The following is a 25,796-nucleotide window of genomic DNA, read 5'->3' on the forward strand; positions in this document are numbered from 1 at the left end:
AATAAAATCGTGTGTTACAAATTTCCCAAGTACTCTCTTTTTATTTTTTTTTAAATTTACTTATTTGGTCTGTCTTGCCCACGAGAGTTACCTCATTAGTTTGGGGCCAACATCGTGCAGGGAGCTTTCTAGCAATTCAATAATTTCAACTGCCCCCAAATAAAAAATCACAATCGGAATGTTTGTCGTCCTTTGTCCCTTCTTTTCCACGCTCCCGGTTTCTTGATTCCTGCTCGAGGCAAAACCACCTGAGAAAGGCATCTGTCCCTCGGCGCTCTCCGTAGGTAACTGAGCTTTCATTGGCTGGGAGCGCTGACGTCTTATCGTAATGCGGCCGCCTTTTCCGGAAGAGCGTGGGTTCGCTGTCCCTATTTTCGGTGGTCGTCCCAATCCAGGCGATAAAGGCAGATGGCTCAGAAACCGCTGCGCCTGTGAGTGACCCTGAGTCTGAAGCGCGCGCGCGCGTGTGTGTGTGTGAGAGAGAGTGACCCTGAGTCTGAAGCGTGTGTGTGTGTGACCCTGAGCCTGAAGCGTGTGTGTGTGTGTGTGTGTGTGTGTGTGTGTGTGTGTGTGTGTGCGCGCGCGCGCGCGCGCGCGCGCTGCAGGGGGTTTTCTAAAGACAGAAAGGCAGGGGCGGAAGCCCGGCGGCTGCTGGTGAGCTTCGATCGCGTCTTTGCCTGGGCACTGCCGGCCTCTTTTCCTGTCCGTTTTCGCTTCTGAAGAGGGGGACTCTTGGCGACACTCGCTGAGAGAGGAGGAAGCTCTTAGCGTCAGGCCTCCTCCATATTAGGCCGTCTTGGTCTCTGACATCATTTCCCCTTCGTTTCTCCCCGCAGTACATTTACTAGGCAAAAATTGTAGGCATGGGGCCCATTGATGGGCTCTGGGCAGTGGTCGACAGGAGAGAGAGACAGGGCCTTTGCCCTGGCGCGCTTTTTGAGGGGATGATGAAGAGAGGACTTCCATTTATGCATTCATTCAACAATATTGATTGAACAGTTGCAGTGCGCCGGGCACTGTGCTAGGCGTTGCACAGATGGAGTTCCTGCCCTAATGGATCTTACAGTTTAGGGAAACGTATATTAATCAAAGAATCCAGATAAATGTTGAATTATGGTCCTGATAAATGTCAGGAGGAAAAGCTTCACGGTTCTGGGAGGGTGTATAGGGTATTTGGATTAATGTGAGGAATCAAGGTAGTGAGGATTGAGCCTTGATTAATAGTTTTGTCTTTATCCTAAAAAAGTCACTGGATCACTGGAATGTTTAAGAACGCCTTGGCATGATCAAATTTTCATTTTGGAAAGCGATTCTGGTTGCAATGTGAAGAAAAAATTATTGCCAAAGTAGAAAACAGCTAGGATTAGATAGCGTAAAGGCAGAGGAGAAGTGCGGGGATTCAAGGTTTATTAAGGAGAGGACAGCAACAGGGTTTGGAGGTGGTTTGGTTATGAGTGAGGAGGTGTCAGCATTGTCCCGGTCCTAGATTTCTTTCTTCAGTGGGATAGGAAACACTGGAAGAGCGCCCAGATGAGGAGATGATGAACTTTGAGGTGTCTTATGATGTACAAACTGGACAATGGCTCTCCCCAAAACAGAGATAATTCCATGTGACAACTGCTATGAGAGAGGAAGTGCAGGATCCTGTGGGAGCACCAGGAATTGGTGACTGATAGGGGCTGGAGGGCTTCCTAGAAGAGGTGGTGCTCAGAAGATAAGTGAAAGTGGTAATAATTTATTACAGAGATTGTTCTGAAAAGCTATATGGGTTTCTGAAGTTTTGAGAAGAGGACTTTCTGAGCTGGTCAGGAAGGCTTTAGAGATGTGATAGGCCTTGAAGGATGGGAAAATTTTAGACTCAAGATGGGTAGTGTAGGACTGTTAGGAGAAATAACTACCCCAAGGGAATGGCAGAGACAGAGAGTGATGAGATCGACAATAGGGAAGGTTTCTGTTATGGAAACTTGGAGAAAGCATTGGGAAGAGAGATCAGGGACTTGTGGAAAGCTGTGGTTCCTCAGGCAGTGGAGTTGTCTTAATGTTTTTGAGGAAAGAACATTAAACTGCTGGCTTTATGTAGGGTGGACAGGAAGAAGGGAGGGTATTAGAGGAAATGTAAGTATATTCTCTGCGTTGTATCCAATACCAGATTCACTGTATTTCTCTCCGATTCTGCCTTTGCATAAACTACAGGACTCTCAGTTGCTCGACCCTGTAATTATCCTCCATTCCTACTTCTCCACTCCAGTTTGTGTTCAAGTCTTCAGAATTCTAAATTTCTCGTGTGTTTCTCTACTCTCCATCTTCATTTGACATTGCCCTCTTTGCTGGTATTTTTGCTTATATAGTCACTTGTTCCTCCAGACCATCTTTCACTCTGTTACTAAAATGATCTTTCTAAAACATACATGATCGTGTCACTACCCACATTTTCACTACCTTGAAAATGTTCAGTGGTATGGACAGTAAAGCACACCAGAAAGACATACTGACAAAACAACAAGAACTATAATATTTCAAGATGAGTTAAAAGACATTAAGAAAATGATATGAGAAGTGGAAAAACCATGTAAATCAAAAGTATAAAAACTCAGAAACAAGATTATAGAACAAGTTACCTCACAACTTAGGGTTAGTCTGGCTTACAAACCTCAGGTCTTGCCAGTTTCTATCTCCCTACCCCATAACACTTTACACATACCTCCTATTATTGCCCTTTTTCATATAAATTTATAACTATCAGCATATCGCCCCTTCCCTGATTGTGTACTCTTTGAGGCTTGAACTGAGTCTCCTTCTTCTTTATACTCCTAACGTGTCCTTAGCATAGTACTTGGCATACTGCACTTAGCAAGCATGTTGTAGATGTCCTGAGTGTGTTTGTTGAATGGATGAATGAAGCCCTGTGCTAAGATAGTGGTAGTGGAAACAAAAAGGACAGGATGATTGTGAAAGGTATTTGTAAAAAGGAATTGAGGAGACGATGACTGGATGGGGGATTTTTGAGTCTTGGTAACCAAGTTGGCAGTAGACTCAGCCACAAAACTTGGCAAGTGAGAATAAGCTGGTTCAATTTTGGAGGAAATGATAAGCTAAATTTTAGATATGGTGAAGTTATTGGTGAGACCTTTAGGTGGAGCTGCCCAGTGGTCATTAATAGTTCACCTGCAGTGAACCTCTCAGGTAACCTCAGAGAGACTGGATCACATATCTCCCTAATCCAGGAAGACTAGTATATACCAAACCTGGCAGGCCTATTTGTGTGTCCTGCATTGCCTTAACATTTATGTCTTGTTTGCAGCTTGGCGTGTGGAGATGTTGAAGGAAAGTTTGATGTTTTATTCAATAGAGTTCGAGCAATTCAGAAGAAAAGTGGAAACTTTGATGTAAGATGTTTCTTTTTACTGCATTTAATTTGACTGTTGTAATCAAACATAGTAAAATAAAGTTTGGGCTCCTTTATACATTTCTCAGTCGAACACATACTCTCCTTTTTTGTTAGATTGAGTTCCTTTTTTTTTTTTTTATGTATACAAATTTATTTATTTATTTTTGGCTACACTGGGTCTTCCTTGCTGCACACAGGCTTTCTCTAGTTGCGGTGAGCGGGGGCTACTCTTTTTTGCGGTGCGCGGGCTTCTCATTGCCATGGCCTCTGTTGTTGCGGAGCACGGGCTCTAGGTGCGCGGGCTTCAGTAGTTGTGGCATGTGGACTCAGTAGTTGTGGCTTGCGGGCTCTAGAGCACAGGCTCAGTAGTTGTGGCGCATGGGCTTAGTTGCTCCGCGGTATGTGGGATCTTCCTGGACCAGGGCTCGAACCCGTGTCCCCTGCATTGGCAGGCAGATTCTTAACCACTGCACCACCGGGGAAGTCCGAATTCCTTTTCTGAGCATGGGAGTTTAGTAGCTGAAAAGTGGTGTGGGAAGGGAGATGTGTTTACTGTAGATCTTTCTATACTTTTTGAATTTGAATTTTGTTACTTTATTACTGTACGCAAAACTGAAAACTGACTAGCAGAACCTCCTTAAGTGATTCTGACCCTGGGTTTGGGAAGCACAGATCTATTTCATAGGTATATGGTATGAGTGAAGTCAGATGGCATATGTGCAAATGCTTCACAAACTAAAGAGCCCTATGTAATTGTTGTGTTGTTGCCAGCTAGACTGTAAATTTTTAGAGTACAGAAGAGTATTCTAGATATGGGGATAATTTGTTCATTGGGATAAAGGTTGAGTAAAGACAACAAGCAGGAAATGTGTCCTTTATGCCCTGTATCTCTCAGGGTATCTAATATAGTTTTGTATTTTGCAGAGAGATTTTTCAAGGTTGATTTCTCCATTTTTCCCTGACCCTCTTGTCTCCTTCCCCAGCTTGTATTTGACATCCAGGGAGCCAAAATTTAGTAATTTATAGAATCAGTAACTACTACAATTGTTGTAAAAGAATTATGTTTAGAAATTCTGTAAATTGATTAAGGAAATTCTGTAAATCGATTAAGGAAAAAGCTGAGATCATTAAATAGGATAATTAGCTCAATAACGTTATGATCAATTAATTATGTACTATTTGATATTTTTTAAAAATCTCATATATCTGTTTAAAAAACTCATTTTAGCTGCTGTTGTGTGTAGGAAATTTCTTTGGCTCCACTCCAGATGCTGAATGGGAGGAATATAAAACTGGCATCAAGAAAGGTACAGAACTTATTTTTAACATATGATTTCTAATAAAGTTTCAAGGCTACATGGTTCTTGCCTAGTTGTTTTTCACACGTTAGTGATTTAAGAGTTTGCCTTTGAGTTCTGCATTGACCTGGGAAGAATGCCTATGTATCTAAATGTTCACATTTTGAATTTGGTTGGACTTAGTTCCAGAAAAAGAATTCTCTTCTCAGTAGGAAGGAATTGAATAATGCAACCATATGTGTTTTTTTTTTTTTTCTTTTTCCCAGTTTCAGTGTTTTTTATTAAGCTCTTTGGGGTCTGTGTTTTCCTAACTATACATTGACCATCCTCTCTAGGATGTTACTTCATCAGCCTAGTGATACCATTTAATAGTCAAGCCACAAGGTTGGTTGTAGGATATCCTATGTGGTGACCATGTTCCATATATAGGACTGCAGACTCTTTTTGGCCGTGCCATGTGGCTTGTGGGATCTTAGTTCCCAGACCAGGGATCACACCCGTGCCAGGGAATTCCCTAGGATTGCAGACTCTTTACTTTTGCTACAAGTGTTTTTCCTATGGGGAAACAGTTCTCAGGTTCCAAAGCAGAACTGGTAACTAGCTGGTGTCATGTCTGTTTCTCTCACTAGCTCCTATTCAGACATACGTGCTGGGTGCCAATAACCAGGAAACAGTAAAATATTTCCAAGATGTTGATGGGTGTGAATTAGCTGAAAACATTACTTATCTGGGTAAGTTGATATCTTGTGTGTTTGTAATGAACATAATGTGTCCCAGGAATGAGCCTCCCAGGAAATTTGTGGCTGGATTCATCTGCCATTATTGCCTGAGAGAATGGGGATCAGGGTTTTTTTCCCTGAAGTCAGTGTCTATACCTTTAAGACTGTGTCATTTTTCCTCTGTTGTCTCCCACCTCTCCCCAATCTCCTTGTACTTTCACAACCCAATATATACTCTTTCAGCCAACTAGAGGAGTAAACTATTTGACTACAGTGTTTGGAGTACTTCAGGTATAAATTGTGTTAAAAAAAAAATTCTATGTATGTGGTCTCACCATATAACATTGCTAGATGTATACAGCTTATTTGTTAATTGGACTTCTAATTTGCTATAGCTCTAGGTTTCACTGAGGTTTTGAAAAACTCAATTTTTTAGTGTTGATTCTTGGGTTTTTCACTGCTTTTGTCCTTTTTCTGATTCCAGGTCCACTCTTCAATTCCAGGTTAAAATTGTTCCTCCACAGCCCCCTGAAACTCTTAGTGGTTCTTTCAGTGTCTGGCTGTTGTAAAAAGCACTGTCAAATTTTGCTTTTCTTCTCCACCTGCTCCCCTCCCCCCACCACTACTGCTTCTTGGATCATTCAACTCATTTTTTTCTAAAATGGCTCAAATGGTCTTCACATTTCCTCTCTCTTGGTCTCTCATTTCTTTAGAAAGCTTCTACATTTCCTTTGCTATAAATGCTCTTTTTATAGTTTTTTTATTAGTATGTGTGTTCCTTTTTTACTTTATTATTCTTTGTTAGTCAATATGTGTGTTCCTTTATTAGTTAGTATGTGTGTTCCTTTATGAGTTAGTATGTGGAAAGAGCCATTTGAGAAGAAGAGACTCAGTAGATGAAAGGGAAGTGAAAATTGATGGAACAAGGTTCTGGAGGCAGCAAGAAGGAAACGGAATCAAGGGCACAAGCTATGAATAAATTTAGAAGATGGCAGAGTCTCTTAATTTTTCACAAGTAATTGCTTTTTCCAAATGTTTTCCTTCATTTGGAAGCTTCTGCCTTCATGAAGAGTACATTTATTCTAGACTATAGCTTACTCACAGCTGCAATTATGTTTTTTTCTTCTCAGTGCCTCTCCCTGTATCCAGGTGTCTAGATTTCTTTTAGTCCCTTTGGAGTCTCTGGAAGGCAGAAAGCCTTTTTCTTAATCAGTGCTTCCCAAGATTTTCATTTGCAAGGCACCTGGGGCAATCAGACTGTGGGCTCCAGCAGCCTTCCCATAAGGACTGCTCTTACTTACTGAACAGGAATACTGTTGTAGCCATCTAACATTGAGACCTAGGAGCTGGAAGTGGGGCATGGGGAAAGAGATCATCACCAGAGTGACATTTCATTCAGCAGTTTGACTAAAACTTGTCCATTTTTCTTTGAACCCAGGTCGTAAAGGTGTCTTCACTGGAAGCTCGGGGCTGCAGATTGTGTACCTCAGTGGGACAGAGTCCTTAAATGAACCTGTCCCAGGTTACAGTTTTAGTCCCAAGGATGTGTTTTCCCTGAGAACAATGCTGTGGTCAACATCCCAGTTTAAGGGTGTTGATATCTTGCTCACATCCCCGTGGCCCAAGTATGTGGGGAACTTTGGGAATTCTTCTGTGAGTAGTGTTTGTTCAGTTGGAATTTCTAAAAGCAAATTGCAGTGGCTTAATTTTATCTTTTTTGTTCTTTATGTGACTATTTCAGCTCTTAGTTCCTTTCAGTAGAAATCTTTTGTGAATTTTTCGGGATACTTAAAGCCTTATTGGCTGACCAAAGCAAAAGTTGATCTTAATGAAAGCACGATTCACTGAAGATTCACTTCAGAATGCTGAAGTCTTACTTATAAATGAATTTTTTAAAAAAATTATATTCTCTGCTTCAAGTACCCTTTCTCAAGCTTCTTCTTAAGTTTTGAGGGGTCACTAATTTTCAGTGAAAAGATTTATAGCTAGTGGCAGCTCTGCAGTTTTATTTCCCCCTTTCCATTCAGATTATATCTTTTTGGCTATCAACATATTTTAAAAGGTGGAATCATCATGGGATTGAGGATAGTGATCTAAAGTTGGGAAACAATATATTGAAAACTTAGTACTTTTCTAATGGGAAAGCTTTAATGTTGGAATGTATTGGAGCGTGCCATGGCGTTCGATCTAAATATTTTTGTAGGAAGAGGATGTACACCAGGTTGGTGAGTGACAGCTATCCTGGGGAGCTACCTTGGTGGAAATCAGCCTAAGGAAGACCTTGAAAGGTTGTATGTGAGAGCAGAAAGCATCAGCTGAGCTTCAGTGAAGGAAAATGTAAGAATGCATTTAGGGACAAATATCAATTCCTAGATGTAGAGTTATCAGAGATGATCCAGAAAAGGGCCTTGTAGGCCACTCTGCCAACTTTAACATAATGTGTCCATGACTAAAAAGGCCAACAAAATACCAGGCGTTGTCAGGATTTTGAAGGGAGAAGGGACAACACTTTCTTCCCCTTCCACAAACCTATGGTTATTCTTCCACTAGTATACAAGAGGCAGTGCTGGTTGCAACATAGAGAAGATACAGCAGAACTAGGGAAGATCCAGAGAAAGACTACTAAAGTGATGATGGGAGAAAGACACGTGATACTCTATAAGGAAGAATGAAGAGCAGTGCTAAAAAAGTTTACAATTTTTGATTAAAGTAGATTTTGATGAAAGTTTATAAGTAATCATACAAGGTATTTATAGGGGAGAAAACAGTATATCTCACTAGTCCCTAAGGTACTGCAACTAACCTCAAGGTCAGTTCCCTGCCCTTCAGCAGACACCTGAAGGAGGCAAGCATAAGACAAAAGGAAGGTTTTGCTTTACTTAGTGGAAAATTAACTCTGGTAATTTCTTTATTTCCAGTTAATACCTTCTCTTAGAATGAAGTTCATAAATAATGTTATGGATGAGAGAGCACATAATTTATTGTTAGTGGAAGCTCTGGGAACAAGCCTAACTTTTGACAGACTTTGTATTACAAACTGTGACAAGGGCATGGTTGTGCCCTTCCACAAGCCACACCTTCCTTGACTGAAGCAAAATAAAGAATTGTATGCTTATGTGATGAAGTCCATGAATGTTCTATGGCAAATATTCTATGGATCCTAGGGGCCCTGAAAGCTAGCTTTTAATTTTGATCTTCTGCAATGACTATGACTGTCTGCATTGTCAGAACTACAGGAGCACAATGAAGCAAATTATAGACGTACAGTCTGTGGGCTCCAGAGAGAGAGTGCTTACTTTCCAAAAAAGGATTGTAATAAACCTTGTTTTGGGTTTTAGTATGGAGGAGTTACCTTCTCCCTTAACCTCTGGCTTCCAACAACTGTTCCTATTTCTGCATTTGTAATAGCCCGGTTCCCCTTATGTGTTGAGATTTCTCTGATTGCCATAAGTATGGAATTCATGATGCAAATTCTACTGCCCACATTGTAGCCACATAAATATTCCAAAGACATTTCAAAGTGTCTTGTTATATCTCTGCATTTCATGATAACTCTTAGGTCTGTTATGATGACTAAGTTTCTATTTACTAGGGAGAAGTGGATACCAAAAAATGTGGCTCTGCTTTGATCTCCAGTCTTGCCACAGGCTTGAAACCACGATATCATTTTGCTGCATTGGAAAAAACTTATTATGAGAGGCTTCCATATCGGTGAGTAGCATTTCATCCTTTTTGGTTTTTTGAAGAATTTGCCTGGATTTTCTGTGTAAACTTCTCATGTTCATTTCAGCCATATAATATCTTGGTTTCTTTTAGTTACTCAGGCATGAAATGAGTGACTCTCAAATCATTCCACTTTTCTGAGTTTGGTTTCCTAATTTGAAATACAAGGGATTGGATGATACTGTATCATCCAATGTATCATTTAAAGCCCCTTAAAGGTTTGAGGGTCTGACATAACAATGCTGTTTAATCATCATAGCTTGATGTACAGTAAGTCCTGTTTTGATCAGGTTAAACGGTTACTCCTTGTATAGTCTTAAACTCGGGATAATCACCTAAGAAGTATTTCAATTTAGGAATCAAGAACTTGTATCAATTTTTTCTCTCTCTCTCTTTTTTCAGTATAGCTTGGAGATGGAGTTTTTAAAGGATGTATTACAGAGAAAATAAAACCAGTGTTTTATAAGTAATAGAGCTAAGTAAAGTTAATTCTGAAAGATCTTCACTTTAAAGGCATGGGTAATCCCTAAAATGATTTATAAAAACCTTTTTTTTTAATATACAAAAGCAATATATGTGTTATTGAAAGTTAAAAAAATATAGGTGAGCAAAAAGAAGACTATAACCTGCCCTTTCCCTATAATCCCACAGCCTAAGATATAACCATAGGTACTACGGATTTTTCTTTTATATCTCCATATATGCATTCCAGAAAAACCTCTTGTTCTCTGAAACCATGCACTAAAAACAGAAGGGTTATAGGAATAAGCCACTCAAAACTTTTAAGGATCCAAATACACATTTCTCTGAAGAACATAAACCAGTGGCCAATAGGCACATGAAAAGATGCTCACGCATCATTAGCCATTAGGGTAATCCAAATCAAAACCAATGAGATACCACTTCTCACCCCACTAGGATGGCTATAATCAAAAAGACAAATAATAAGTGCTGATGAGGATGTGGAGCAATTGAAGCCCTCATACATTGCTGGTGGGAATGTAAAATGGTACAGCTGCTTTGCAGAAATATTTGGCATTTCCCTACCATATGACCCAGCAATTCCACTCCTATTCCAAGTGAAATGTAAACATAGGTTCACAAAAAACTTGTACACAAATGATCATAACAGCATTATTCATAATCGCCAAAATGAGGAAATGACCTAAATATCCATCACCTGATGAATGGGTAAATAAACAGTGGTATATCCATATGATGGAATGTTATTCAGTAAGAAAAAGGAATGGAGTACTGATATAAGCTACATGTGTGAACCTTAAAAAGATTATTCTAAATAAAAGAAGCCAGACACAAAATACCACATATTACATGATTCCATTTATCTGTAGTGTCCAGAATAGGCAAATCCATAGAGATAAAAACTAGATTAGCGGTTGCCAGGGGCTAGTTGGAGGGAAATGGGGAGTGACTGTTAATAGATACAGGGTTTCCTTTTTTAGATGATGAAAATGTTCTAAAATTAGATAGTGGTAGTGGCTTAGTATATGTGAATATGCTAAAAACTGGTGAATTGTATGGTATTTGAATTAGATCTTAATAAAGCTGTTAAAAAAAACAACAACAAAAAACCCTGTACAACTTTTTAACCAGAGCTGTAACAAAAACCCGTAACTATCATAATAAAAATACTGGCATTTTTTTTCTAGGAAACATAGACACTCATGTATTTTTATATTTTTCCTAAGAGAATGAAATCATGCTATGTATTACCATTTGAAGCATTTTTTTCCACTTAAAACTCATTTCTCTTTGTTTTTCATTATTATAGTTTTTTATTACACAAAAGAAGAGAGAATAGTATAATGATCCCTCATGAACCCATAACCTACTTCAGCAATTATCAACATTTTGCCAATTTTCCGACTCTTTTAAAGCCAAATTTAGAGTTTTTTGTGCTTTTCAAATACATGATCTCATTTTCTTCCTAACAGCAGCCCTGGGAAGTAGGGGTGATTATTCTACTAGATGGACAGGTAACATCTGAGATGTTACTGGTGGTGATGTAGTGATAGACTTAGGACCTGTGCTTGTTTCATGGCCCCATGGAGTCTACATATTTCATAATTGCAGATCAAAAGTAAAGTTTGTTGGTGGGAATTCCCTGACAGTCCAGTGGTTAGGAGTCGGCGCTTTCACTGCTGGGTTCAATCCATGGTCAGGGAACTAAGATCCCGCAAGCCTCGAGGTGCAGCAAAAAAAAAAAAAAAAAAAGGTAAAGTTTGTTGGTAACCTATTATCTTTCCAATATATTATAGAAACCACATCATTCTGCAGGAAAATGCACAGCACGCCACCAGGTTCATAGCTCTGGCAAATGTTGGAAATCCAGAAAAGAAAAAGGTAAATTTTGAGTATTTGGTTAATATTCATTGTCTACCTGATAAATGTTCCTCTTGCCCAGTTTAGCATTCATATCTTCTCTTCTCCCCAACTGCGATGTCCCAGTACTTCAGTGACTTTACACTTTATAATAATATGGTAATGAAAGGTCAGGTTTCCTTGGGTCCTTTGTAGGAGATTTTAGAGAAGGGTTTGGGAAAATAGGCCCAGTGGAACAAAGGCAAAATTTCAAATGAATGATGTCTTTCTTCCCACATCCATGTGGTCGTCTCTATGGGTATTTTTCATGAGTTTGGCCTCAGATGGTACTCTTGCTTTGCTTCTTTTAGCAACTTCATTTAGCAGAAATAATAAAATCTTCCCAAGGATTTACTTAAGCCCTCCTTGGCTTTGGGAATCTTAATCATACCTAGAATCTGTCTTTATACTGGAAAACAGTGCAGGTGAATGAAAGAGGGTATACCAGAAAAGTATATTGTTCTTCTCACTTCCCTGAGAGCATTTCTGATTCTGTAGGGCCAAAAGCAGGATATTGTGGATTGGAATAGCTAAAGATCAGAACAGTCAGTCACGTGGGAAAATATGTAAATTATCTGAAGATTATCCTACTATAATATGCCATAAACAATGTACATGCAAAAGATAAACAAATACCTATTTTGTTTTTTCCATAATATCTTAAACTTTTAGGCCCAATGCATTCTTAGCAAGTTTAGATTTGTAATTTTTTTAACTTCCTTCCCTCCCTCCCTTCCTTTCTTCCTTTTCTTAAACTGCCCTTTCAAGACTGAGCATCACTCACAGTATTTTTAGTCTATTGCTTTACTTTCAGGGACATGTTAGCCTTAACCCTAAGCAATGCATACTTCACTCAAAGAATATGCACATTTTAAAATTTGGCAAGTATTAGTAAATTCATTTCAAAATTTTGTTTCAGTTTACACCCCTACCAGCAGTGTATGAGTCTGTTTTCTCAATGGGTAGTGTCAAATTTTTATTAACATTTTTTGCCATTCTGATAGAAGAAAGTTGTGTATCATTGTTAATTAGTTGTATTTCCCTGATCAGTAGTGAAGTTAAGCATCTATTCACATCTCACGTAAAGTTTTCAGTATCTGTGCCATTAGTCCATGGTTTTAGATATTTATGTGAATATTTATTTCTTTGCTACTAATCCCTAAGAAAATCTATCAGCATATGCAGCAGAAATTGTATAAAATCAGAGGGAAACACTAAGTTGTCCAATTTAGTTTTCATTAGAAAAAAAGAAGGGCAGTGCAGTGACTATTGACAAAGTGCACAAAGATAAAGGACTCAGAGACAGAAGCAGTTTGTCTTCAAGGGTTATGGAGCAAGTCCCTCTGGGCCTTGCAGTGATAGTTGTTTTGTGTAAGGGCTGGGCTTTGATGAGTTGCTTGTTACTTCATCAGCCCCTGGTTTGCCCCTGCAGAGATCACTGAAATGGCATTGCTATGGATGCTCTGAACCGCAGATGGGCTGGTTGCTGCTCTTTGACCTTACTCAGTTTCTAAAGCTTTATGTGAAATTTTATGGTAAAATAGGTTGATTACATTTGCATAAATAGTATTTCCCTTAATATTATGTTGTTCTTCTCCCAAAGTATCTTTATGCATTCAGTATTGTTCCTATGAAACTAATGGATGTAGCAGAACTGGTAAAACAGCCTCCAGATGTCACTGAAAACCCGTACAGAAAGTCTGTGAAGGAAGCATCCATAGGAAAGCAAATTCCTGCCCCTGAGGTATGTTCTGACTGAGAGGTGGCATTTTCTGGGCAGGATTGCCCATTACAGGTGTCCTTTTCTTGGTTATAGTTTAATTCACAAGGCAAGTTTAATCCCTCGAATCTAAATCTTTTTTTTTTCCTTTGGGAAATCATGCTGGTGATTAGAAAGCCTTAGTAGATTTCCAGTAAGCTCAATGTGTTTTTTTGTTTTGTTTTGTTTTTGTTTGTTTTTTTAATTATAGTTTGGGGTTAACAGTTTCATATTTTTAGTCTTTCATTGTCTAAACTTGGTTCATATGTTGGGGTTACACATGTAAAGTCTTTCCTTGTCTAAAGTTAATTCTCTGTTCTTAACTTTTCAGGCAAGGATCCAACTGCTTGGTAGCAATGTAATTTGTGATTTTATAATGAGTGGTATAGGTGAATAAGATTTACTCTGAAGAAATTTCTTAATAGCAGACTTTTCTGAAATTCGTTTTCCCTTCACTAAAGCAAGGAATGTCAAGTTTCCTTACTAGTATACATGGTCTGCTTTCTCAGACTTTTTTTTCTTATCTTTTTAATTAAAACTCAGAATTGTTTTATCTGTGAAATTGTAAGACTGCACCATGTCCCTACTGAGAAAGGGAAAGGAATGTGGGTGGGTTCATGCTATTCTGTTTTAGGCAAGAATTGCTGTATAACTTGCATTTTAATTCACTTTTCCAAAGGAATAAATTTGGTGGTAGCTTGGATAAGTGTTGAGAGGTATGACTGAGAGTCCAGGCATCAGGATTGGGAAAATATTTTTCTTCTCTAGCATAGGCAGAAAGGGCAAGGAGGAAAGACATGACATGGCAGGAACGTTCCCTTGTATGTGGATGGTTGGCTACTTGTCTAAAGGTTAGTTTAATAACATTTACTCTTCTACCTTTGGCTGTTCCAGGAAGATTCAGCCTGTCAGTTTTTCTTTGATTTAAATGAAAAGCAGGGAAGGAAGCGTTCATCTACAGGCAGAGATAACAAGTCTTCTCACCCAAAGCAGCCTCGCAAACTTCGTAAGTACCTTGGTTCCAGAGGTCTCTTACGTGAGCAATAACTGTTATTTTGGGTCTTGTTTGGGAAGCAGCATTGCTAAGAGAGCCTCTTCTGGCAGAAGAAGATTGTATATTGAGTCATTAGGACCAATAAGAAAAATAAAAGAATGCAAAGGTGGCCTGACTTTGAGGCTGTCTGAGGCTATTCCTGTCAGAACTATGGAAAAAGCTCCTTTCTGTCATGTCTGTAAACGTAAGGTTAAGAGCCTACAAAACCAGTATGGGTTTATAAAATAATGGAATAATCAAACTGGTAGAAAAGACTTACAGCTATTACATTGAGATCCTCTTTCTCCACCCCCTTGTTTCAAAGATGAAGAAGCTGACTTCGGGAGGGTACACGTACTCCCAGGGTCATGTGGATAGCTGGTGGCATGACTAGAACTAGAATTGGGGCTCCAGACACCCAGTTGAGTGTTCTCTCATTGCAGTTAGTTGCCAGTTACATGCTACTTTAGTCAATATATGGTTATCACGTGGATCACCTACCTGTGGATTGGTTACAAATTCAGAACTTTTAATAGAGGTTTAGTTTCATTGATAATGGTGATGGGGGCAGGGGTCATAGTGGGAGCACAGCAGACCCAGTCTGTTGTGGCAGTACTGTGTACATATCAGTGTTTGCAGGATACAAAGATCAGACAAGGCTGAATTCTGTAGGGTGGTTATGTGCTGGAGTGCTTGGACCATGGTAACATTTGTCTTTCTTCCACATGAAGCTCAGCCTCCAGGACCCTGCTGGTTTTGCCTTGCCAGCCCTGAAGTGGAAAAGCATTTGGTGGTCAACATTGGCACACATGTGAGTTACTTCCGTGAACCTTTTACAGAGGAGACACCTGTTTGTTTTCTGTTAACTTTATTGAGTCATAATTTACATATCATAAAATTTACCTACTTTAAGTGTGCAATTCAGTGATTTTTAGTTAACTCACTGATTGTACAGCCATCACATAATACAGTTTTAGAACATGTTCATCACTCCAATAAGATTCCTCCTGCCCATTTACAGTTAGTCTCCATACCCACCCACAGCCCCAGGCAACCACTAGTCTTTTTTGTCTTCATTTCTGTCTGGGCATTTCATATAAATGGAATCGTACAGTGTCTTTGTGTCTGGCTTCTTTTACTTAGCATAACGTTCTTGATGCTCATTCATGTTGTAGCATGTGTCGGTTTTCTGTTCCTTCTGGTCAAATAGTATTCCGTTGTACGGATAGACTACATTTTGTCTATTTATTCGTCAGTTGGTGGACATTTGAGTTGTTTCCAATTTATGGCTATTAATGAACATTTGCATACATGTCTTTGTGTGAACATATGTTTTCATTTCTCTTGGATAGACACCTAAGGAGTGGAATTGCTTGTGATTTTATGTTTAACTTTTTAAGATACTGCCAAACTATTTTTCAAAATGGCTACACCATCTTGTTTTCCCACCAGCAATGTATGAGGGTTCCTGTTTTTCCACTTCCTTGCCAACATTTGTTATTTTCTGTCTTTTTGACTAGAGTAACTATAGCAATTCTCCTGTGGTTTAGTAGAGCCAGTTTCACAAGATTGCTCCTTCTCTCCCTCCTCTCTGACAAATAGGTATGGCTCTCCTAGGGTGATGTTTTTATGTAATTCTTGAACTTTATATGTTTTTATTTCATACTACTTGGGGGTGATGAGTTGCTTTTTTGAATTACTATTTAAAACAAGGATTTTCTTTTCTTTTTTTTTTAGTTAATTAATTAATTTATTTTTGGCTGTGTTGGGTCTTCGTTGCTGCGCGCGGGCTGTCTCTAGTTGAGGTGAGCGGGGGCTACTCTTCGTTGAGGTGCGCGGGCTTCTCATTGCGGTGGCTTCTCTTGTTGCAGAGCACAGACTGTAGGCGCGCGGGCTCAGTAGTTGTGGTACATGGGCTTAATTGTTCCATGGCACGTGGGATCTTCCCGGACCAGGGCTTGAACCCGTGTCCCTTGCATTGGCAGGCGGATTCTTAACCACTGTGCCACCAGGGAAGTACAAACACAAGGATTTTCTTTGTCCCAAAAAGAGAGTCTTCTGTTGCTTATACACTCATATTTGGCTAAAAATGTTGATATTCTTTTTTATATCTTCAGATTTAAAAACTTGAGTTTATTAATTTTTATTTGTGATAATTATGCAATGTTGGGAACTGATTTACACTGATTATATAAAAGACTAAAGAGATAAATTCTCAGTTTTGCCTAGTAGTAGAGGATATAGCTTCCTAATGATGGGAATACCCACATCCACATTCCTGGTATGGGTATCTGGGAACCCAAAATAATAATTACAAGATTGCTTGGTAAGCACTGAATCAGACTATGAGAACTGGATGATTTTGAGAAGGATTTTATTCAGGCTATGGAAAGTTCTGATGAACTATGTGTGTCTCACAGTAAGGTCATCCTATTTCAGATTTCCCCAGATACTTTTCCTTGGGCAGGGCTTGATTAGGTATTAAATAATATTAGTTTTTGATCCTCATTCCTCTGGGATTCATATAGACCATTATCCTTCTTTTTCATTCATTTAGAATGAAAGAAGCTTAATTTTCAGGGTTACATTTGCACCCTAGTCACCCATGACTAGAATTGGCTATTTCCCAAGGCTCCGGAGGAAACTATTTACAAATCATTTCTTAGTGTGTGATGCTTCTGCGGACAGATACTTTCATCCATTTTTCATTGATTTATTCTAATTTTGTTTCCTGGGGATGACCTTTTCCTCAGCTTATCCTGACAGTGAGGGCCCTTTTCTGTGGCCTCCTGTAGACTGACTAGAATCTGTGTCATCTTACACTCTAGTCACATCCATCTCCTGCCATTATTGTTTGACTGAAGAGTCCCAGTCATTTACATTTAATTTTTATGTCTTGCTTATTGGCACACTCCTGTCTCTAGGGGGAGCATGAATGGGGTCAAGGCCTGTGACACAGCTGGGCCATAGAGCCTGTGGATGAACTCTTCAGTGGGAAGAGAAGCAAACTTGAAAAACTCTTCTTTTTATAGGAATACCCTTTTGGGATTAACTCTTGGATCTTGGTTTCCTCCTTGGATTAGTGTATGCTATCCTTCTCTCCCATATGGTATGGTATGGGAGAAGGCTTCAGACTGCCTTCTGTTTAGGAAACTTCAATAGGTTCAGAATGCCGTGCAGGGCACAAGAGATTTGGAATGGGTGACTTAGCTCCGTGCTGCTCTGGGCCTCCAGGAGAGATGGCCTTTCCTTTCCATTTATTGTACCTTTCTATTGCCTAGGGTATCTGGCTTAGGGTATGAGCCTAGGGGATAATCAGGAAACCTGTTTGCTTCTCATCTAGACCTAAAGCTAGAGGGGCAAAAAGTATCTCAGATTTTGATTGTGGCCCAACCCAGCACCCCAAGTAGGAGGTCACATGATGATTTTAGCCTAGAGCCTACCTAGTAATCAAGTTTACACTTACCTGCGCTGTCCTTTGTTGTCAGAAACCTCTTGGGAACCTCTGGTGACCGTGGGTGTCTGGCACAGGGCTTGGAGTCCCCTCTGTAGCCACTCCTCTTGATCTCCTTTCATTACTTTTTTCCCCTGGCTTTTTCTCTGTCTTTGCCATGCCTTCCTCAAGGGATATACATAGAAGTATGCTAATGGCCCATGGCTATAAATTGGTAAAAGCAGGTGCGGGCTGCTAAGAGTCCAGAGTAACTATTGCAAAATCCATGCATTTTTTTTTATTTATTTATTTATTTATTTATTTACGGCTGTGTTGGGTCTTCGTTTCTGTGCGAGGGCTTTCTCCAGTTGTGGCAAGTGAGGGCCACTCTTCATTGCAGTGCGCAGGCCTCTCACTATCGCAGGCTCTCTTGTTGCGGAGCACAGGCTCCAGACGCGCAGGCTCAGTAATTGTGGCTCACGGGCCCAGCTGCTCCGCGACATGTGGGATCTTCCGGGACTAGGGCTCGAACCCGTGTCCCCTGCATTGGCAGGCGGATTCTTAACCACTGCGCCACCAGGGAAGCCCCCATGCATTTTTCTATGGGAGAAATATTCATTCAGGTCCTACTTATACATTTGAGATAAAATTAGAGATAATTCAAGTATAGAACAGATTACAAGTTGAGAGTTTGAAAAGAAGGGAAGAGATCGGCCAAGTGTGAAACTATTCACAAGAACTAGAAGGTACTGTCTTGGGGGGTGTTATTTAGTCTAGACTAGAAACTAGACTAGTCTAGACCAGAGACTAGAACTAGACTAGAAACTTCAGTAGCTTCAGTGCACATCACAGTATAAAAACTGCTGTTTATGGCGGTGACCCACTGACATAAAGGAAAGGCTAGAAGACTCAGGCTTCTAGAGTAACCTTTTAAAACAAACACAATTAAAAAATTTAAAATTTTTAAATTTAAAAATTTTGGGGAACTGATTTACTGGTTATTTAAAAATTTTTTTTAATGTTTTAGCACATATGAGGTTTTGATGAACTTTAGTCATCTGGGATATTAAATCTATAGATGTGTTCAGTCCTCTGTGCCAAGGAGATCAAGGGTGATCATGCTTTAGTTTGTTTCTGATACTTATCCTGTCATTCTGTTGGGCTTTCTCAGTGTAGATGAAAAATAAATGACTCCTTCCTTCAGCCTTAACTTTGAAGCCACCACACTAAAAGTATACTTTGGATTGTTTTTCTAAAGCTCCAGTACCTTCATTTGTCTGCGTTGATATTCACTGGCCCTTTCTCTACTCACTCAGTGTCTTCCCTTCAAAGAATGTGTGAGTGGTAGGGCAGTCTTGCGTGTTTGAGTTTTGACAGAAATATTTTTAGTTGCTGTTTAGCTGCCGGCAGCCATTGTTGGGAACTACAGTTTTTTTGGATGTACCTGAGTTTGAGGTTTCTTCTTCTTCCTTCCCTATTAGGTTATGTTTGCTTTCATTTTGTAGAGGTTAGGCAGCAGCTTAAGGCTGTAGGGACACTGGATGCTAATCACGTCATCTTAGCCTTTTTCGTGAGCCTAAGAGGTGTATTTAGGGGTGAGATTGGGTGTCACTGTAGGGAAAGTGGTCCATTTGAAGTCAGAAGTGGTATCTTTCTGTGGCTGGGGGTGATGATAACTGAAAAATTGTTTTCAAGTTCGGAGCCTGGGAGGAAAAACCAACCGTTTGTTCCAGTCTCCTTCATCTCTGGTGTGTTTGTAGCCAAAAGCCGGTCTGCGTGCTGCTCATTGGCTCCCAGTTCATTTGATAGTTGCATAGAAATTTGTTGCATCTGGGAACTCCCTGGCAGTCCAGTGGTTAGGACTCCACACTTTCACTGGAGAGGGTGCAGGTTCAACCCCTCGTCAGGGAACTAAGATCCCACAAGCCGTGCAGCCAGAAAAAAAAGAAATTTGTTGCATCTAATCTCATTCTTCAGCAGGTGCTTGACAACATTGTTGTTATAACCTCTAAAATTAGATTTTTTTTAAGAGGAGAATTTCTACTGAGAGCCTCTTGAGCACTTTTCCCACACCCTTGGGCTCACGCTCTGTAGAGGCTTTTCTCCCTGAAGAATCACACATGGGGTATTGACGTCTCACTTCTGTGTGCTTCCTCTTCAGTGCTACCTTGCCCTGGCCAAAGGAGGCTTATCTGATGACCATGTCCTCATCCTGCCCATTGGACACTACCAGTCAGTGGTGGAGCTTTCAGCAGAGGTGGTGGAAGAGGTGGAGCAGTATAAGGCTACATTGAGGCGCTTCTTTAAGAGTCAAGGCAAACGCTGTGTTCTATTTGAGAGAAATTATAAGAGCCATCACCTCCAGCTACAGGTGGGTGGTCTCTGCCCAAGAACTTGGAAGGGCTGTATGGGGACCTGGATATTGATAAATATTTAAATAATGTTAATTTTTTTGAAGTAGAGTTGATTTACAATATTGTATTAGTTTCAGGCATATGGCAAAGTGATTCAGTTTTACATATTATATATATGTATATATATATTTTTTAAGATTATTTTCCATTATAGGTTACTACAAGATATTGAATATAATTCCCTATGCTATACAGTAAATCCTTGTTGGTTATCTATTTTATGTACAGTAGTTTGTATCTGTTAATTTCATACTCCTAATTTATCCTTCCTCCCTTCCCTTTCCCCTTTGGTAACCATAAGTTTGTTTTCTATGTCTGTGCGTCTGTTTCTGTTTAGTATATAGAGTCATTTGTATTTTTTTTTTTTTCAGATTCCACATATCAGTGATGTCATATAATATTTGTCTTTCTTTGTCTGATTTACTTCACGAAGTATGATATTCTCTAGGTTCATCTATCTGTGTTGTTGTAAATGGCAATAGTTCATTATTTTTTTATAGCTGAGTAATATTCCATTGTATATTTGTACCATATCTTCTTAAGCCAATCGTCTGTTGATGGGCACTTGGGTTGTAGTGTAAATTGGTGCAGCTGCTATGGAAAACAGTATGGAGGTTCCTCAAAAAACTAAAAATAGAGCTATCTATGATCCAGCACTCCCTCTGCTGGACATATAACCAGAAAAGATGAAAACTCTAATTCGAAAAGATACATGCATGCCAGTGTTCACAGCAGCACTATTTACAATAGCCAAGACATGGATACAACCCAAGTGCCCATCAATAAATAATGTTAATTTTAATACTTAATTTTAATTAATATTTAAGTATTTGATTCTAATATAAGGTTAAGTATTTAAATAGTTGATTTAATATTTAAAATATTTAATATGAATTTTCATATTAATATTTAAGTAATATTCATTTAAAAGGTTAAAGAGTTTCTGGTGATAACTCCAGAGATTTTACAGGGATTCACAGGGAAGTGCATGGCAGTACAAGTGAATAGCACAGATAGTAAGTGCCTTGTTAGAAAAGGAATGGGTAGTCGAGGAAGGTTCCAAGAAAGGTGTGGGCCTTGATAGAGTTTGGAAGAGAGTGGGTATTTTGTGTGAAGCTCAGCATGAGTGGCAGCTCAGAGTTAGGAAATAGTCTCAGATCCTGCCTGGGGCTAGCAGCTCAGAAATTCAGAGACTGTTACGGATAATTTGATTGTCGTTGTGGTGGTTTTCTTTCTGGCACATTTGTTAAGTTTTCAAATGGGCCTGACTCTGCCACATATATTATATAGGAGCTGGCAAAGGCTTAATGACAAAGAGATCTCTTTCTAGCCTTTCCCACATCAGAGATGGGCTCCCACATGTGGCAGGCAAGCTCATAAGTTTAAGTCCTTACAGACAGGCTGACATAGACCTGTCTGGCCTGAGGAGAATCTCTTCTGAGGGGTGTTTCTCCACCCCTGTGATGGATTTGCTACGTCTCAGGGACTGTGCAGGAGGCATGACCTCTCTGAGACCTGCATGAAGAATTTCTCCTGCTCCTCCCCCCTGCCCCAGGTCATTCCTGTGCCACTCAGCCGCTGCGCTACTGATGACATTAAAGATGCCTTCATTACTCAGGCACAGGAGCAACAGATAGAGCTGTTGGAAATCCCAGAGCACTCCGACATCAAGCAGGTAAAACAGGAGGGGAAGGTCATATTCCAGGAGAAGTAAAGACCTGGCTTCTGATATGTTGAGCCTGAGATACTCAAAGGTGTTTAAAAAATGTTAAATAGGCAGGTGACAGTTTGGTACTAGAGCATGGGGTATTGATGAGACTAGAGACGAAGATGGTATTACATCAAGGCCTTAATGCTTTCCTGGGAAGAGCAAGAAATTAGAAATTTCCTAAGGCAGGAACTTAGGAAGGTAGGTGCTACTGGGAAGATCTTTGTAATATCTGCCAGTTTGGCTTTTTAAACTCTAGTTCCACTGAGTGGCTTGGGATTTATATCTGCTCACATCCTTTTTCTTGTGCTTCTAAGCTGAATTCTTTGCCAAATTAAAGCTTTTAAGAGATGGGCTGGGATTTTGACTTTTAAAGCACTATTGCATGTCCTCATATGACTCTGTTTACTTTAGATTGCACAGCCAGGAGCAGCATATTTTTATGTTGAACTTGACACAGGAGAGAAACTTTTCCACAGAATTAAAAAGAATTTTCCTTTGCAGTTTGGAAGGTTTGTACATTTTTCTTATTTTAAATGTATTTTCACTAGAGCTACTTTGAACGAAGTAGTGGGCTGCCTGGCCAGTTGAGTAAAAAGCCAAACAAGGAACAGTCCTTGCCCCAAGGAACCAGTAGTCTTAGGGCAAGTCAGATGTTTACATATATGACAGTAATCCAATGCAGAATGTGAAAAGTACCGTAACAAAGTTTTGAGGAACAGTGTACTTTAGAAATTCAGAGAAGGGAGATCCCATTTCTACTTGGTGGAAGGCGTCATGAAAGGGCTGAAGTTGAGCCTGAGAGATAGATTTAGAGGGTAAACTTTGGCATGTGGGCATTCTAGCCCAAGGGAGGAAAATGCTACTATTAATTGAACATGTGCTCTGTGCCAGACACTGTGCCAAGAACTTTCCATGCATTGCCTCATTTAATCTTCCGAACTCTGTAAGGTAAATACTGTCATCCCAATTTACCAGTATGAAGAATGAGGCTCTGGAGGAGTGCCAGTAGAACTTTCCCTGATGATGGACATGTTTTATAAAAGTACACTGTCCTATACAGTAATCACCAGCTACATTACTAGTGACTACTGAGCACTTGAAATGTGGCTAATGTGACTGAGGAACTCAATTTTTAATTTAATTTAATTAGAATTAAATTTAAATATGTCAGGCTAGTGGCTTCTATAGTGGACAGCATCGCTCTAGAGTGGTTAGGTAGCTTGTCCATGGTCACACAGTGACCCTGGACCCCAAAATGTGAGGTCTTAACTCATTACTCTGTAGTGTCCTAAAGGTCTGGATGAGGCTTCATTTTTGCTCCTCATATCATGGAGAACATGACTGCAGAACTGTACAGGGAGTGGTATAAATTAGGCAGAGAATGAAGGCAGGAATTTGCTGGCAAGAAGAGAGAGTATGGAGGGGAGTTGAAAATGTGCGGAACAGATTATCTGATGCTGGTGTCTGTGATTTGCAGTGGTTTTTTCCCTAGTTAGAACTGAGCTTTGAGTCAACCTTGAACCCTTTTTGGACCAATTTGGAAAGCCTCCAAGAGATTGCCACCATTGGATAAGTCCAGTAAACGTAGTTGTCTACATTTTCAAAAAGATAATAAATGAGAAGAAATGTGTTAGGAGCTTCAAACATCTGACATTATCTTTGTGTTATTGATTCAGCAACAGACACAGGTGTGAACACTGATGACACAGGCACATAAGCTCACAAAGGAGAGAGTCTCTGAATGATTTTGTGCTGTTGGTAGTTGGTTGTATTTTCAACATTGAGTATTTTTCACAATAGTAACTTACAGTTACATAGCATTTTACAGTTAACGAAATACTTGAAAAGACATATTTTTTTTCCTGCTGCACAAGAAGGGTGGTTCTGTCTTCCTTTTACAGATGAAGAGGTAGACTGATGGTCTGCCCAGAGAACTAGAACTTAAGCTTAGGTCCTTTGACTTTTAGAAGACTCATGTGATTTGTTTTCAGCCTTTCTATTTACTGTAGCTTCAAAGTGGAAAATGAACCATACAAATATACAAATAGAGTTCTTTTCTTTTTTTTGACAAGAAAGGATTTATTGGTGGGCACGAGTAAGGAGGAGACGGCGCCAAGGCTCTCTCGAGTGCAGGGCCCGCCATGTGTCCAGGGGCCACGATTAGGGATGTATTTGACGCCACAGCCATCCGGGATGAGCCGCTTTTCTGCCACCATGTTTTCAGATTCATTTAAACTTAGTTAAAGCCCCACTTCTTGGAGACGTGGATCTTCTGGCAGCCAGGGAACTTGAACTTCGCCCTGCGGAGGGCCTCAATCACATGTTCCTTGTTCTGCAGGAGCAGTTGCAGATGGACATTATGACTTGGCCAATGCGGACCCTGGCCACTGTGCCCTGGGGCTTTCCCAAGGCACTGTGCGTACCTGTGTGGAGCGTAGATCGGGGACAGCATGCCAGTCATGAATGTCCACTGGAAAGGGCTGTCTCCAGGGTCCCTTAGGGCAACCCATAGAGGCAACAGGCTGCATACACTACTAAGAAGGCTGCTGTTTTCAGTCATTGCACACAGGGGCCCCATGGGGAAAAGAGCACAGTCAGCTTAATTGGCTGCAAAGGAGTTATTTCTAATATATCAGAATAAGTAAAAGTATAAAGCAGTGGCATTTAGAAGATAGGTTGTGTATGTGGTGGTTTTGTTGACATTGAGCCTGTGCTGCTGTGCCTATGTAGGCCTGAGTGCACTAGAAAGAAAGGCAGAAAGTCAGAGTGGGGTATGAGACTAGGTGCCTGACTTTTCACCTCAGCACACTAATGGCCCGAGATGACAAAACTAGAGTCTAAGGCAGGATGTAATTACAGCTAGTTTGGTGCTTTGATTATGTTGTCTCCATACATCAGAAAACCCTTATTTTGCATTTCATAGGCAAAGAAATCAAGGCACAGTGATGAAGTAATCTGTTCAAGTCACAGACAGCAAGTGGCAGAGCTAGGAATGGAATCCAGTCCCTGATATTTCTGATATCAGGGGCTGCCCTCTTTCTACTGTGCCATGTTGCTTCTTTAGGTACCAGTAATGTAGTTCCAAGTTGTTCAGAGAAGTAAATGGAATTTGAGGGGCTAGAAGAGCTAAGACCTGAGCTGGTCACTTATAACAGGCGTGACTTTGATAGATAGAATGGCAGAGATGGCTCTCAGGGCAGAGAAAATGGTATGAGCAAAGTCAGAGAAATTTGCATGCCTTCTTTGGGTGATGCTGAGTGGAGCTCTCTGGCTGGAGAGGAATGGAAGGAAGAGTGGGTTTTGGACTGATACTGTCCGTTTTGACTTCTTTGTGCTTTTTGTGCAGGGAGGTCCTGGCTAGTGAAGCTATCCTTAATATTCCTGACAAGTCTGACTGGAGGCAGTGTCAGATCAGCAAGGAAGAGGAGGAGACCCTGGCTCGTCGCTTCCGGAAAGACTTTGAGCCCTTTGACTTCACTCTGGGTGACTGAGCAAAGGGAAAAGCACTTTATGAACTTCACAGGATGTAATGGCAGCCTGTTTTTTGAGAAACAACAGTCTCCCATGGGGACTGTTTCCCTGCCTCTTTTTTGTGTATTCCCATGGAACCTGCCTGCAGCAAGAGGCCTAAGATTGAATATTTTTTAGAAAAAGTCGCATTCTAGGATGAAGATCTTATGTTAAAAGCATGTCTGTCATCAAACTCCAAGTACAGCTTGTGTTTATCAACATTTTCAAAAATATTTAAACTATCATATAAAATCCAAATGCTTTTTCATGGTTGGGAAGTGTCTTGTGTTCATGTTACCTATAACCATTGAAATGAAGTAGTGTGTGTGTATAGTAGGAGGGGCCAGGGCTTTAGGCCCAGCTGTTATCCCAGGATCTCACGGGTGGCTTCTCACTGAGCAACCCAGGATGGAGAAGGCCTTTGCC

General features: G+C 40.2%; 1 protein-coding gene and 2 non-coding genes across 6 annotated transcripts; 2 read left to right on the top strand and 1 right to left on the bottom strand.

The window, feature by feature from the left end:
* Window positions 1–332: 332 nt before the first annotated feature.
* Window positions 333–25,638, top strand: CWF19L1 (CWF19 like cell cycle control factor 1). 4 transcript variants are annotated; one of them, XM_036828948.1, is made up of 14 exons: window positions 333–431; window positions 3,302–3,386; window positions 4,617–4,695; window positions 5,316–5,417; window positions 6,844–7,058; window positions 8,998–9,116; window positions 11,408–11,492; window positions 13,114–13,254; window positions 14,164–14,275; window positions 15,034–15,113; window positions 19,897–20,106; window positions 21,705–21,824; window positions 22,272–22,369; window positions 25,207–25,638. In XM_036828948.1, the coding sequence occupies exons 1-14, from the start codon at window positions 409–411 to the stop codon at window positions 25,349–25,351; spliced, it is 1,614 nt and encodes a 537-aa protein (XP_036684843.1). In that variant the 5' UTR covers window positions 333–408; the 3' UTR covers window positions 25,352–25,638. The 4 variants fall into 4 exon arrangements, with proteins under 4 accessions (XP_036684843.1, XP_036684844.1, XP_036684845.1 ...); XM_036828950.1 differs by having other exon boundaries at window positions 394–431; window positions 4,633–4,695; XM_036828949.1 differs by lacking the exon at window positions 21,705–21,824 and having other exon boundaries at window positions 335–431.
* On the top strand, window positions 21,365–21,512 carry LOC118883135. Its single transcript, XR_005016928.1, has one exon. It is a non-coding gene; the product is annotated as a small nucleolar RNA SNORA12 (small nucleolar RNA).
* Window positions 24,339–24,473, bottom strand: LOC118883174. Its single transcript, XR_005016958.1, has one exon. It is a non-coding gene; the product is annotated as a small nucleolar RNA SNORA70 (small nucleolar RNA).
* Window positions 25,639–25,796: the final 158 nt, after the last annotated feature.

Source organism: Balaenoptera musculus, chromosome 16 (assembly GCF_009873245.2).
Source record: "Balaenoptera musculus isolate JJ_BM4_2016_0621 chromosome 16, mBalMus1.pri.v3, whole genome shotgun sequence".
Lineage (NCBI taxonomy): Eukaryota > Metazoa > Chordata > Mammalia > Artiodactyla > Balaenopteridae > Balaenoptera > Balaenoptera musculus.

Coding starts and splice junctions, on each gene's coding strand:
- CWF19L1 (XM_036828948.1), top strand. CDS start 409: ATGGCTCAGAAACCGCTGCGCCT. Junction 3,387..4,616: donor AGAAAAGTGGAAACTTTGAT/GTAAGATGTTTC, acceptor AACTCATTTTAG/CTGCTGTTGTGTGTAGGAAA. Junction 5,418..6,843: donor TGAAAACATTACTTATCTGG/GTAAGTTGATAT, acceptor CTTTGAACCCAG/GTCGTAAAGGTGTCTTCACT.